Raw genomic sequence first — 15,170 nt, 5'->3', positions numbered from 1 at the left:
TCAGAGGAGCGCGGTTCAGGAATCCGTGTTCCGAGTCTGGAACGCGCTCGTCCGTCTGTGTACCAGCTGAATAATTTATCAGCAGGCCGAGCTGCGGGTTTGAATCTCTATTAGCTTCATCTCTGCCCCTTTATTTATTTATTTATTCATTTATTTATTCATTTATTCGTCCGATCCTTTGCAGAGCCTGCAGGGTCTGCAGGGCATGTTTTATCCTGCGCCTGTGGCGCCCCCTAGGGTTTCCCCGGGGCAAGGTCACCCCAGCGCAAGTGCATTTCTCAATGCCTAATGGGCACCTCTCTACCAGTATTGAATTTTTTACTCTGAAAGTTTTTATTGCACTTTCTCCAGAATGTTGACCCCCACAGGCGATGCCGAAACCGAGCGGTCAGACAAAGTCGACCGTCACGGTCGTTTGTCGAGGCGCGTCGGCAAATTTCGTGCTGTGCTCGAACCCGCGACCGTTTTTTTTTTTTAACGGTGGGAACGGGTTTCTGAATTACAGCGGTGGCTGTTGGGGTGGGCTGTGGTCTGAGAGTTGGGGGGGGGCGGGGGGGGCGGTGTCATAGAGAAACCCGGCTGTATAACCCTCAGTCTGCCCCATCGCACGTACGCGCCCGTGCAGTGAAATATTCACACGCTGGCGGAGTCTGTCGGCATACTGATACAACGTCTCCAGGCCCTAAGCCTCGCGCCCTTGTTCCTGTGTTCCCCCCCCCCCCCCCCCACCCCACACACCTCTCCCTCCTGCTTGGAAATTCAAATCATCTTCTCCGGTATCGCCAAAGTACTGCACGTGTACAGATAGAATTTGCTAATCTGTCTGTACGTGTTAACATTCTCTCTCCTTTCTCTGACTCCAGGTCAAATTGGAATGAATCCTGGGCTTTTCCTGAACCTTTAAATCTATTCAGCATGCCAGAGCTGTTTGTTCAGTGTGCTGTCAATCATCTCCACTGTTGTCTCACTGGGCATCTATCCAGTGTCGAATCTCCCTGGGAGTTTATCCAGTGCTGCCCTGTTTCTAATCTCCCCGGGTGTCTATCCAGTGCTGCCCTGTTTCTAATCTCCCCGGGTGTTTATCCAGTGCTGCCCTGTTTCTAATCTCCTCGGGTGTTTATCCAGTGCAGCCCTGTTTCGATCTCCCCGGGTGTTATCCAGTAGGCCCGTTTCTAATCTCCCGGTGTTTATCCATGCTGCCCTGTTTCTAATCTCCCCGGGTGTTTATCCAGTGCAGCCCTGTTCTAATCTCCCGGGTGTTTATCCAGTGCGGCCCGTTTCTAATCTCCGGGTGTTTATCCAGTGCTGGCCCTGTTTCTAATCTCCCGGGTGTTTATCCAGTGCTGCCCTGTTTCTAATCTCCTCGGGTGTTTATCCAGTGCAGCCCTGTTTCTAATCTCCCCGGGTGTTTATCCAGTGCTGCCCTGTTTCTAATCTCCCCGGGTGTTTATCCAGTGCTGCCCTGTTTCTAATCTCCCCGGGTGTTTATCCAGTGCTGCCCTGTTTCTAATCTCCCAGGTGTTTCGTGCTGCCCTGTTTCTAATCTCCCCGGGTGTTTATCCAGTGCGGCCCTGTTTCTAATCTCCCCGGGTGTTTATCCAGTGCTGCCCTGTTTCTAATCTCCCCGGGTGTTTATCCAGTGCTGCCCTGTTTCTAATCTCCCCGGGTGTTTATCCAGTGCGGCCCTGTTTCTAATCTCCCCGGGTGTTTATCCAGTGCGGCCCTGTTTCTAATCTCCATGGGTGTTTATCCAGTGCAGCCCTGTTTCTGATCTCCCCGGGTGTTTATCTCCTCTCAGCCTGCCTCGTTCCTATCGACTCCTGGACGTGTTCAGCCCGTCTCCGCCCCTAATCCCGGGTGTTGCTCCCGCGGCCGTTAATGCCCCGGTGTTTATCCAGTGCGGCCCTGTTTCTAATCTCCCCGGGTGTTTATCCAGTGCGGCCCTGTTTCTAATCTCCCCGGGTGTTTATCCTCCTCCTCACAGCCTGCACTCGTCCCTGATCGAGCTCCTGGACGTGTTCAGCCCCGTCTCCGCTCCCATCCAGCGGCGTGGCCCCCCCGGCCGAAAGCCCCGCTCTCCCGCCCTCTCCTCCGTGCTGCCCCCCTGGGCCCCCCCGCACCGCTCCCCCTCGTCCCCAGCAGAGGACCCGGAGGAGAGCCAGATCCTGGAAGACATATTCTTCATCTGCTGACGCGGGGCCTCCCCTCGCTCCCGCCCCCCCCCTCCCCCGCCCCCGCTTGCCCTTGTTCGCGGGGTGATGGACCACGCCCGCCCACCCGCCTGCCTGCCTGCCATCGCGGCTCAGGCGCCATTATTCAGGCGTTCTCGCAGAAGCACGCAGACACTCCCCTCGGGCTGCGCTGCTAGCCAGCCTCATTGGTATTGACCTCACTCTGCGGCTGGGGACGGCCAGAAGCTTTTAAGACCAGAGGGCTTGAGAGAGCTGGTCTTTGAAGGTTGTTGCTCTTGGTGTTTCTGTGAGAATGCCACCCCGTCCATCCCACTCTTTGGAAAAACAGTTGCCCTATACAGCATGCATTAACAAAAAAAATAAACACAAAAAACACCCTAAATATTGTTTTTAAATCGCTCCCCCCCCCCCCTTACATTTGAGTTTCCCTTGAATTTTAACGGCTGCTTTTTTGGTTGAAAGTCAGAAAGCCAGATCACGAAAGTCTTCATTGTGTTGAAATATCTTTCAGTGCCTGATGTAAATAAAGGACTTCTATTTAAACTGCGTCTCTCCAGATTTTTGTTTTTCATTTTTTTTTTCGAGCTGCCGTAATTGGTTTAGGCCTCTTCAGTGAACCGACGGCGAAACCCGTCGGCTCAGAGACGTGGAGTCAGGCTGCTGTGCAGGTTAGCACTCGACTCAAGGCCAGCAGCCCCAGCTGGAGAACCGCCCCATTGCCGAATTCGATAAGTGTCATAAAGAAGACGTAATGGACGTAATGGCATGAAAACTCTGCTAAAATAGCTAGAATTCGCCATAGGATGACTCAGTTTGCCCCCAGAAAAATAGATGCATTACTCCTTATGCAGACCCTGCAACCCTGACCCTGATCTTTCGACGCACGCACTGAGAACCGTTCCCCACGCGGCCTTTCCCTCCTCCATCCGGGACGTTTTCGCGAAACGCTTCCCGTCACCGCGGCGACGCTGAGGGAGATTCACGCGCTCGCTCCGTGACGGTTGGACTCCCCGCCCTCAGGCAGTCTGCTCTGGCCTAACTGCCTGTCGGCTGCGATAAAACCAAAAATGGCCGGGGATCCTCTCTGCAGCTCAGACGTGCGCCGCGAGCGATAGCGCCTCCACAGCCACTTCACCAGCGCGTGTGTAATGGATTGCATTTATATAGCGCTTTTATCCAAAGCGCTTTACAATTGATGCCTCTCATTCGCCAGAGCAGTTGGGGGTTAGGGGTTAGGTGTCTTGCTCAAGGACACTTCGACATGCCCAGGGCGGGGTTTGAACCGGCAACCCTCCGACTGCCAGACAATCGGTCTTACCTCCTGAGCTATGTCGCCCCCTGTGTCCATTTTACACCGATTGCCTAAAATGACAGAGCGCTTCTCCAATCACATTGAACGTTTAAATGCTCTGGTTACAGTACCGAGAATATCCCCTATCCCACAATGCCGTGTGACAGATATATATTCGCGAGCACATCCTTCTTCGGTACCAAAATACGCTGCCTGCGTATAAATATTTATGTTCTGCGGGAAAAAAACTCAACTAAACTGAACCAAAACTGGAGAGTTTGAATGTATGGCGAACAGACGTATGTCTCAGTACGAAAATGAAAGAGGAACGCATCTCTTGCCCAGTTGTGTTCGGAAAAGCCCAGTGGCTGCTCTGGTCGAGGATAAGGCCCGTTAAAACTGCTTCCTAGCGACCACGAAACAAGCAAAAATGAAATTAGCATTTTCAGAAATTTGATTAGAGGCCATCTGAACTTTCTTTGGCTGTGAGAAGCACTACATCAATGTTTTTACACTGCGCAGATAAAAAAAAAAAATAAAGCTATTTACTGCTTAGTTACAGAATTCACACACCTGTCGGTACCATATTAGCTTTCAACCCAATGCATTTTCAGTGGTGGAAATAGCAATGCTTCTCGCTAGTGGTTTTAGTTGACTTAGCTCAGCTGGCTGACTGAATATCTGTTTTCCTTTCTGCTTCTAGCACAATAACTGGCCGGCTATTCATGCAATGGACAATTCTACCGCTTATGTTGCTGCAGTAGGTTTCTCGCTAGTTAGCGAGGTGTTCATCCCCATTCCCTGGATGTTTTTATGGGGCTGGGTGTCGTTATGTGGGGACGTAGTGTAGCACAGTGGGTAAGGAACTGGGATTGGTCGCAGGTTCGATTCCCGGGTAGGACACTGCCGTTGTACCCTTGAGCAAGGTACTTAACCAGAATTGCTTCAGTATATATCCAGCTGTATTAAATGGATACAATGTAAAATGCTATGTAAAAGTTGTGTAAGTCGCTCTGGATAAGAGCGTCTGCTAAATGCCTGTAATGTAATGTAATGTAATGAAAGCACACCTGCATAATTTAAAAAAAAAAAGAAAAATTTGTGTATAGTAAAAGAGAAAGTGAGAGTGAGAGAGAGAGAGAGTAAGACTACAGAAGAAAGCCACGCAGAGGACTGCTTGATTCATGACTGTGCTTTATTTCTGGCTAAGCTGAGACTCATCCTTCAGTAAATTACACGGGGTCCAGGGACCAGGGAATCGGGCAGTCTAGAGAGACAGGGCGGGGACAGCGATGACGCCGACTGTCCAATGGGAAGCCTGTCTCATAGTGACAGACAGGTGGCTCTCCACTCACACGAGCGCACGCACACACACACACACGCTCACACACCCCCACCTTCCTGCATAGAATTTTTTTCCTTTTATTTTCACGTGAAATTACTTCTTTTTTTTCCCCTCCTAATAAATATCCCAATTGTAATCAGTGTACCATAACTGCATACGTTTTCCCTGTCCTGCTATATCCCGACCTATAACGATGAGTGAAAACACTGGTAAACTTTTTTTTTTTTCCCCCCCCCCCCCAGTGGTGAAACTGTATACACATGACTTCATCATCAGATCAGCAAGTGATAAGACAAGGAACTCAAGGGTATAGTCAAGGGAATAGCAGTAGGCTGCAGCAACGAGCAGTTCGGACCCCAAAGTGGGGTTTAAGTGGGGTGTGGTGGGGGGTAAGTTCTCTAAGGTCAAGTTCCCAACAAGCCTCACAAATTGTTGTCGATGTGTTTTGCTGATATTTCCACGGGTTTGGATTTAGTGCAGTTTCTAGTGGGAGTGCGGTTTTGAGAGAGAGAGTCCTGCTGTAGATGACTCCAAACTGCGGATCACCTCAGAGAATGAGGGTCAAGCCTGTCTTGTGCTCTGACCGAAAGGATGGGTCAAGAGGATCGCCAAAGGATAACCCCAATCGAGAGCAGGAAATGAAAATGAGTTGCATTCATGAAATGTACACAGTACTAGTTGGCACCAAGAGCATGCTGGGATATGTTCTGTGAGCTTAGAGTTTAGGAGCTGAGAGGCAGGTAGATTGACCTCCACTGTCAGCCTTGTGAACCCCCTTTTAATGGTAAAGTAAAGCTGCAGATTTTTGATATGTGTTGAGTCGCTATGTGGACCAATGATCATGGCAGACTTTTTCTTTCAAACCCGGATCGAAACCAGGAGTGCGTTTTACCTGCCACAAATGTTCGTTTCAGCAGGGAGATCTAAACTTCTGTTGAGGAAAGGTGTGTTTTTCTTTTAGCAATTGGGTGGAAAAAGACAAGGCAACAGAAAAAAAAGAAGTTAAAACTACTACTGGAAGAGTGAGTCTAGCTTTTCACTCGGTTTCCAAAAAAGTGCTGTTGCCAGCATGTACAAACTACTACCCTGGAAGTTTTGAAGAAATGGTTTTCTGTATGTCTTAAAATGATCAGAGAGTGGTCGATGGAGAACTTATGGATTTTCTGACAGGCTTTTGTTGGTCAAAACCAGCCAGAGACGTCCATTTGTCTCTGGTTGGTTAAGAAGCCTCAAGAGAAGAAGTATTGGGCAGATCCAGGTAGAGTTCAGCCTGGAAAGCTGAAACAAGTGCAGAATTACTTGAATGCAATACATACATTCATATGATTGGACGTGAACATCACTGATCTTTTTAGTTTTATAAAATGTATTTTTTATTGTTTTCTTTTTTTTTACTGTTGTCCATTCCAGTGATGTAATATTCTCCTTGCAGGACTTAGTCGATACGGTAGTGTTTTATTCAGCGTTTGCTTGGGTAAATGTGGGGTTCAGAAACGAAGCTGAAGCCTGGCTTCAGGAATGAGGACTCGCTGCTACGGAGAGCATTCCTCTCGTGTCCGTCGCAAATAAATAATTTAAAAAAACCCCATGTGCTCACAGAAACATGACCCTCAGCACAAACTTTTCAGCAAATATAATAAATAACACAACAGGTAGGAATCATTGGCAGTTTGGTAGAAAAATGCCAGGAAATAAATAAATAAAATAAATAAATTAAATAAATAAATAAATAAATAAATAAATAAATAAATAATGTGTATTTAGATAAATGTGAAAATAAATGCTAATCTAAATTTCTTTATATTGAATTCAATGCACTCCCTGACAGTTCTCTTGTTAAAAACCTGGATTTGCACACCCTCCACTCATGCCATAGACCCCTACAACTCCTTGTTACCTGTTTTTTTTATTACTCTTTTCCCTTTGTCTTTTATAAGTATTTAAAGTTTGCTCTTTACCAAGTCCTTGTAGGTAGAAGTAAAAGTCCTATAAAATATGCAAACCTATTTACAGAGAAAAACAGAGCAACAAAAAAGAAACATTTACATATATTCATTGATTTATATATATTAAAAGCTCTGCTCTGTCTCTCAATCTTTTTTTTTTTTTTTTAAACACTTTGTTCTGTTGAATTGTTTTATGTAAACAGTTGCAGCTGAGCTGATGGACCGTAATGGCAAAGGGGAGGAGTTAGACATCTGATAGGTCTGTCTGTCTCAGGATTGGATGTACAAGCGGGGGGGGCGGGGTCTGTGACAGCCAGAGACTCCGCCTTTCTGGTTTTAGGATAGGTCTACGCGAAAACAAAGTTCAGGGGAAACCGAACACACAAGTACAGAGATGCCGCACGTTTCCATCGCCATCTGGATATTTTGGTTCGTCTTCCCGTAGCATAAAACTCTTTTGCATCTGTAATGCCTGCAGCTTTTGGTTCATCCACCTCCACCCCTCCCACCGCCAGTTTTTTAAACGGTTGCTTTAGGAGGCTGAACTGCTGAAAATGAGGGCTTAAGAGAACTACCCTAATCTGCACCGTTTCATTGGCCAGCTCAGACAGCTCGCGTCGCGAGACAAAACGTTTTCCGCCGGACGTAGTCGGACGTACGCAGCAGGTTGACCGGCGGGGGACGCGCAGGACTCCACCTCCAGATGAACCAGATGGGACGGACACGCTGCTTTCACCGGCGTGCTCTCCGATCGCGTGACCGCGTACGCGGTGGCAAGTCGCCACCGCTTGCTCCGACACACTGCCCCCTGCATCTTCTTCGGCGTCCGCCGTCCGCTACGAAAACGCAGTGCTTTTTTTTTCTTTTATTTTTAATAAATTTAATTTTTTTTTTTTTTTTTTTTTTTTTACATTTGCAATTAGCAATAGCGGGTGGCTAAATTAGCGATACTTCTGGGTTAAACTAGACTCGAAAGTGGGGTTTTGGGCGTAAATAGGAAACGGGGCCGCCCGTGACTGAAGGATGCCGCCGGGACGGGTGCGTCGGGTGACGCGGGCGGGGCACCTGCCGAAGCGGGAGGGGGCCGCCCCTCTCGGACAGATTAATAGCGGCTATGATATGTCGACTTCGGGTTCAAGTTTAACAGATGGCTGATTCTTCGCTCGGCGTCTGGCAGGGAAGATCGGGAAGATCGTTGTTTTACGACAGCAGCCCCCCCCCAGTAAATGGACTGCATTTATATAGCGCTTTTATCCAAAGCGCTTTACAATTGATGCCTCTCATTCACCGGAGCGGTTAGGGGTTAGGTGTCTTGCTCAAGGGACACTTCGACACGCCCAGGGCGGGGGGATCGAACCGGCAACCCTCCGACTGCCAGACAACCGCTCTTACCTCCTGAGCTATGGCGACCCCCTTTCTTCAGGGAAGATCAGACAGCCTGTCGTTCTTGAAGCGCGCCTGCTCTGAGAACTGGCCTGCCGCAGTTTCAAAATAACATATACACATATGTACAGGTATCAATATACACACGCACATATATATGTGTAAATATATATGTGAGCACATATATTTCAGAGAGAGTGGAATGCTTGCAGTTTGGGAGCTGCCGTAGTCGCTATTCTACCCAGTTCAGTCTAAAGCAGATTGGCAAGAGCAGTGTAGGAGACCAGCTAAAATCTACAGTAAAATTACAGTTCTACATATTAGGTTCAATAGCGGTTCTATATACACACACATATATATAAAATATATGCATATAAACACATATAAGTTTGAGTAACATATGTATTCATATATATGCGCAGATATGTATGAATACTTTTGCATGTGTATGTTATACATATATATGTACTGTAAATATAAACATGTTCATATATTTTGTACACACATATATATTTATGTTCATTTAACTATCAGGTTCAGGTTTTGTTCAGATTCAGGTGAAAAGAAGAGAGAAAAATAAATACTCTGATATTGAGTAGTTATTGTAAACTAGCGAAATGAGTGTTCTCACAGATCTGAAATAGAGTTGCCATTTTTAAAAAGCATACCAGCAATATATATGTATGTATATACAGTATATATATTGTATATATATATATTTATATTATCATTTTACATTTTTTTTTACCTTCAAACATAACTCTTAAGCTTGCTCAAACAGCAAAAGAGATGTGATGGTCCAAGTATCTTACAGCTACAAGTCTTTACGTGATAAAAATGTTTGGTCATTTGGTCCCTAAATCAACTGAGGAATGATGGGTAAGACTCCCGAGAGATTGTTGCCACAGCTTGCCACGGCAACTGTATCCCCTGGAAACGGACAGGCACTCCAAGTAAAGATGGCCAACCGAATCACTATAAGTTTGTGTCCCGAAATATCACACCCCCTTAAAAAAAAAAAGATCCTTTCCTCTGAAATGCAGTTCACTTTAATGTTCATAACTGTTATTTTTAAAAAAGTATCTGCCTCCTCCATTTGATTTTCGTTGGTTCGAGCCCTGCATGGTAAAGATTTTTTTTTTTTTTTCCAAAAAAAAGTTTTTTTTTTTTTTTTTTTTTAAGTCATCACGGCTCTCCAGGGCACCTCTTCTTCTGGACCTGCCCTGGGGGGAGTCAGTCAGCTGTTTCTTTTTTGTTCTTTTTTTCAGCTTTTTTTTTTTTTTGTAGTGGTCCCACCCGGTCTGAAAAAGGTTCATTGGGGGGAGGATGTCAGCCCAGGTCCAGAGACACCCTTGCTGCCACACACACACAGTGTTCCGCTGAATTCCGGAAGTTCTGGAACATCCAAAAGCAGTCTTTAAAATTCTGTGATATGATTCTTCCCCCTTCAATTTCTGTTGCGCTGTTGCAGTTTGGTTCCAAGCCCCTTTTGAAACTGTTTTATTTTATTTCAGCGTCTTTTTTTTTCTTTTTCATGTCGCCAAACGTGCATCCCGACTCCATAAAACCTGGGTGACAAACAAACAAAAGCTGTTATTTTGTACGTCAACATAATCGCTCAGCTCACGAGCATTTATCTTCAGTTAATTGCTTTCCATCATCATCACACACTGGCTCTGTTTTTTTTGTTTTGTTTTTCTTTTCGCAATTAGCTAATTTTCTTTCTGAAATTGAAAAACAAGCACTGAATTGCTACAGAAAAGGTCTTCTGTAATTCTACGAGTTAATTGAAAACACAGTCAGATTTGTTCGTGAGGAAAACTGATCCTTCAGTATTAAACCAGGGACACATTACAAGCATAAATACTGAACGGAGAATAACTGCAGAGGAGGGTGCTGGCTTTAGCACCAGAAGGTTGTTGGGTTTATGATGCAGGGCTGGGGAGGGCCTCATGCAGTGAACAGGCAAAAAAAAACAAACTCCAAAGAAAGGTTGGCTTGCCGCCTTTTATTAACGGCAAGAACGGAAAAATCCACACGAAACCCTTAAAATACAAAAAAACACTCCACAGTGGGAAAAGGGCAGGCAAACACTCTTCAGTAAAAGAAAAAAGTAGAAATGAAATGACCAAAAAACTGTCCTCCTCAGCTTGAAACCCAGGCCTCTTTTATAAAGCCCAATATTTGGTCATTGGCTGCACCTGACGTGATTACAATGAACCACAGCTCCGGTCATTCCTGTAAGTAGGGCTGGTGCTGCCCCCTGGTGACACCTCACATCCCTTCCTGGGCATCACAGATTCAAGCTCCGGTCAAAGACCCGCCATCCCTCACCCCCCCCCCCCCCAAAACAAAAACACTTCACAAGTAAACAAACAAAAATAAAACAAATCCCACTACGCTGCACTTCTGCCGAGATGCTCCACTGGCCGCATGAATAGGAAATCAGCGCGTGAGAAGGGAATAAATGATGCTGTGCGGATCCTCCATCAGAGAGATGAAGAGATGAGGGGGAGGAGAGAGGCGTCGGAAGAGCGGAGGACGAATGTTCTCTCACTTCACTGCACCCCTTTTCTCTGGGGGGGAAGGAGGCGTTCTGTTCTGCGGGCAATGAGGCCTCTTCTTTATGGGGGGGAGGGGGGGGGGGGGCCTCTAATGCTCTGTAAACTCAAACGGGCTGTCGCTTTGGTTCGGATCACCGGCTGATTGATTGATTGATTGATTGATTTGATTGATTGATTGATCGATTGACCTTGGGGGGCGGGGAGGTTTGGGGGCTCACCTGTTTGTCCCGTGTGCTCCAGCGGTGTTCGCCAGCAGGGCGAAGGTTGGGGGGGTGGGGGGCGGGGTGGGGGGGGGAGGGGGCGGGGCTAGTAGGGGCGGTTAGCGTCTTTCGGCCTCTTCAGCTGCACCTTTAGGCGCTTCATGCCGATCTGAAAGCCGTTCATTGATTGGATGGCCGCCTGGGCGCTGGCGGGGTTATCGAAGCTGACGAAACCTGCAGTATTGGGGGGGGGAGAGGGGAGGGGGAGGGGGGGAGAAGACAGGAAGAGCAGAGAGGGAGGGAAAGAGGGAGCGAAAGAGAGAGAGAGAGAGAGCGAGAGGAAGAGGAAGGAGGCGCAGTTAAGGTTAGTGTCGGGTCAAAAGGGATAAAGACCATGAGAGTGACAGAGAGATTGCGCGCGAGAGAATGAGGGAAAGAGGGAGAGAAAGAGAGAGAGAGGAGGAAAGAGAAAGTCGATGGGAAAGAGGAGAGAAGAAGTCGATTGATTCAAGTTTCAAGGTTAGGAACGAGACAAAGGGATTAAGAGGGAGAGGGAGTGTGAGAGGGAGGGAGAGAAAAAAAGGAGGAGGGGAAAAGGAATGGGTCAGGGGTATGGGCGGAAGTAGAAAGAATAACAGAATAACAGAAAAATGAAGGGAGGAGGCGAGGGATAGAGAAAGGAGGAAGCACACAGAGGTTATTTTATTTCTCCAGTTTCAACCACTTTCAATTCAGCTGGGTCTTTAACTGTGAAATACCTCCTATGCAGCTTCACATCATACAAAAAATGCAAATATATATATATATATATATATAGCTTTAATGCAAGCACCAGCACTGTCACATGACACCCACATCACATGTACTGCATCACACACGTGCGTTCACTGCATAACAGGCAATGCTTGCTTACCAAAACCTGGGTGAAATTGATTAGATCTTTATACTACCGTGAAATTCCTGCAGTTAAAAGAAATCTCACCAAGATTAGGAGCACAATCCTTATTATTTCATGTCATTTTTTGGCCCTGCATTTTGTTCTGCGAGAGTGTTTTTGAACTTGCTTCCGTGGCTAAAGAGTGAAGATATTTGGAAAGGGCTGCTTCTGATGGTGTCATAGGGAACATAGCCAAGAGTGGGTAGGCCCTCTCTCTCTCAGAGTGGCATTACTCCTTCACAGCTAATAAATCGCTGTTAACTGTAAATTAATAAATTTACAATACAATAAATCACTTTCCACACTCATGGTATTCATCCATGGATATATGTAAACACTGCAATATACTGAAATAAAATATATCAAAATATTCCAAATCTTCACAATATATTTGAATATAAATTATATAAATATACATCATCGCTCACATTCATATATTTATATATATATTATTAAAATGTACTTTCTAAAAAAAGAAAATCGCACATATATTGTGTTATACAGTATTGCAGTATATTTCATCTCGATAAGGGACCAGCTTTTCTGACAGGAAGTGTGCCGGTGCTCGGATATCCTGAATTTCCTGCGGTGGATTTTATGCATGAGACAGTCTATGCTTTTCTTTCGGCAAAATCCTTTGCATTCATACCATATGTCACTTCAAATAACAAATAAATAAAACAAATAGATCTCAAACAACTTGTCCATCTGTACAAATATGAACAATGCAAACCCACCATCGGCCCTGTCACCAGATTTTTGTCAAGTCACCCCATTTTTGAGTATGTGTCACGATTATTTAGGCACGGTAACAAAAATGTCACTTATGAAATGCTACTTTGAAACAGCAGTTTTTTTTTAGTCTTTCCATAAAATAAAATAATTTAAGAAAACCCAAAACATGAAGCAAACAACCGATCTATCGTGAGCTCCATTCGGTGGCCTGGGCATGTAGCAATATTGCACAGCATCATTCTCGTAAAAGGTCAAGCGTTCCTATGGCAATGAACTGTGACATTGCCATGGTAACGGAGCTGAGTGGGGTTCTCAGTACTGACATTTGGGTAAAAGACGGCCCCATTTCATACCGTGCGGAAATAAACAAAATCATGAGCATGAATGTCAAGTCAGTCACATTTGTTACCTTTTACATTAAAGAGTTTTTTAAAGAAGTATTTTTTTTTTTGCACAAAGGAAATATGCTTGCTTTTTTTAAGCCTATGAAATGTATTACATTAAAATTTAGCTGATCGTTGTGAGCAGTTTAGAGCTGATTACTGTTCAACTGAAAACCTTTTTTTAGAAACTGAATCAAGTGGAAGAGACATGGACCACAAAGTTTCACAGAGCATTCTGGGAATTGGAGTTTGGCTAGCACAAAGTACAAATGCTTACATTCTCCTTCTGGGAAAAAAAAAACCAAATCAATACACGTCAGCACCTTAACATAAAATACGTTTCAGGACAGCAACCTGACAACGAAGGCTTTTAAAAGTGTCTATTCATTGCATATTGCATGTGCATTTGTGTGTGTGTGTGTGTGTGTGTGTGTGTTTGGGGGAGGGGGGGTTATTCAATTTTATCCAAAGAGAAGTCAATGTAGACTACCTCACAGTAAACCAATTATTTGCTGTACAACATGTAATGAACATTAATGTAAGGAACAACACATTAACACTGTTTAGACTTCTGGTGAAGTTAATCAATGACTGTTCACAGGTACAGTGCTATTCATACAGTAAGACTGATTCATTGAATTCTTTCAGAGCTCAAAACACTCTTGGCACAATGGCCAACCAATGGAAACTCTTCTGGTTTTCCAACAAAGAAAAGGACAAAGGTGTTTAAAACGATAATTCGCTTTAAAAACAAAAGAACATTTCAATTTGATACACACTATATGACCAAAAGTATCTGGACGCCCCTTGGCCTGGGGCTGTTTTTCCCGATTTGAGCTGGGCCTTTGGTTTAGTGAATAGAATTTTTTTATGCTACAGCATACAATCACATTCTAGAAGATTCTGTGCTTCCCCAACAGTTTGGGGAAGGCCTTTTGCTGCTTCAGCATGACAATGACCCCGGGCACACAGCAAAGTCCATCTAAAAATGGTTGAGAACAGTGTGGAAGAACTTGACTGGCCTGTACAGAGCCCTGACCTCAGCCCCATCCAACACCTTTGGGATCAACTGGAAAGCCAACTGCGAGCCAGGCCTAATCGCCCAATCAGTGCCCAACCTCACTAATGCTCTTATGGCTGAATGGAAGCAAATCCCAGCAGCAATGCCCCAACATCCAATATAAAGCCTTCCCAGAAGAGCGGAGGTTATTATAGCAGAAAAGGGTGAACCAACTCCGCATTAATGCCCATAATTCTGGATGAGATGTTGGACATCAGGTATCGACATACTTTTGGCCACGTAGTGTATATTTTTGATTGGCCCAGGTAGTTTTTGTGTGTGATGCAGAATATTTGAGATATTTATGAGCGTTTCTGGGGGACTGTGGACTGTATAATGACTGGTATGAGAGGGCATTGTGCTTTAAAGCATCAGAATAAATTTCAAGTTACTACAAAGCAGCGTGTATAGGGATGCTGTGCACCCAGAGGTTGAGCGTGTCCATATTACCTGATTATTTTTCCAAAAAAAATTACATTTCATCGTAATTTTGTTTGGAACAATTTCCTATGGAGCATGCAAGCCAAGGCTGCTACTGTCAATGAACAAAATACCAGCATTAAATAAAAATGGATATTCCTGTTAATTATTGTGAACAAACCCCATTAAATGAATCTGTTTGTAAGCACAACCTCCGGAAACAATGTCGCTGTACGAGCTCTTTAGGAGTTACTTGAAGTGTACTTCTTTGAAGAAGCAAACTCACGAATGCCCTTATCCCAGCCATCGAAAAGTCCACAGGTCCTCAGAAAGCAAGCACCTAAAACATCCTTCTCCGCACGAATGCCATGCACTAAAACTGAAATTATATTTTTTTAAAAACTATGAATCATCTCGTTCATTTGTTCACACAGAAAAGGAAGCGATTTCCCTGAAAGGAAAGGTTAGTTCAGCAGACTCCAGACACCCCCGAACCCCCAGACCCCCGTCCCATTACCGCACCCATCAGTAAACTGTGACACACTTTACGAGCTCTTTAAAGTCCCCGTCACATAACTCAGACCCTGAGGCATCCCGGCTCTCTGAACCTCAGTAGCCCTCCGTTCATCTCAGTCCATCCCTTCATCTTACTCTCTTACGCTCCTTCATTCTTCGGTCCCCTCTGCCTTTCTTTCTCTTTTCCTTCCTATCCTT

At 45.2% G+C, this 15,170-nt stretch overlaps 2 protein-coding genes and 1 long non-coding RNA gene across 11 annotated transcripts in view; 1 reads left to right on the top strand and 2 right to left on the bottom strand.

Annotated features, from left to right (window-relative positions):
- The window catches only part of kiaa1328 (KIAA1328 ortholog), a 24,032-nt gene extending 21,297 nt beyond the window's left edge, over positions 1–2,735 (top strand). The window contains exon 11 of the mRNA XM_064308714.1: positions 1,985–2,735. Within this exon, the coding sequence (XP_064164784.1) occupies positions 1,985–2,192 (208 nt within the window). The 3' untranslated portion in view covers positions 2,193–2,735. The remainder of the gene's footprint in view (positions 1–1,984) is intronic.
- A 2,328-nt stretch (positions 2,736–5,063) lies between these two features.
- Positions 5,064–11,006, bottom strand: LOC135239399 (uncharacterized). The gene is made up of 2 exons (XR_010325363.1): positions 10,940–11,006; positions 5,064–9,725 (listed from the first exon to the last, which is right to left on the bottom strand). It is a non-coding gene; the product is annotated as an uncharacterized LOC135239399 (long non-coding RNA).
- The window catches only part of celf4 (CUGBP, Elav-like family member 4), a 116,002-nt gene continuing 111,837 nt past the window's right edge, over positions 11,006–15,170 (bottom strand). For all 9 annotated transcript variants that reach the window (XM_064308026.1, XM_064308028.1, XM_064308022.1 and 6 more), the window contains one exon: positions 11,006–11,155. In XM_064308026.1, coding sequence (XP_064164096.1) covers positions 11,028–11,155 — 128 coding nt within the window. In that variant the 3' untranslated portion in view covers positions 11,006–11,027. The remainder of the gene's footprint in view (positions 11,156–15,170) is intronic.

The sequence above is a fragment of the Anguilla rostrata genome, chromosome 14 (assembly GCF_018555375.3).
Source record: "Anguilla rostrata isolate EN2019 chromosome 14, ASM1855537v3, whole genome shotgun sequence".
NCBI classification, from domain to species: Eukaryota; Metazoa; Chordata; class Actinopteri; order Anguilliformes; family Anguillidae; genus Anguilla; species Anguilla rostrata.
The sequence above is the reverse complement of the archived record's forward strand: the minus strand, read 5'-3'. Positions and strand labels throughout refer to the sequence as shown.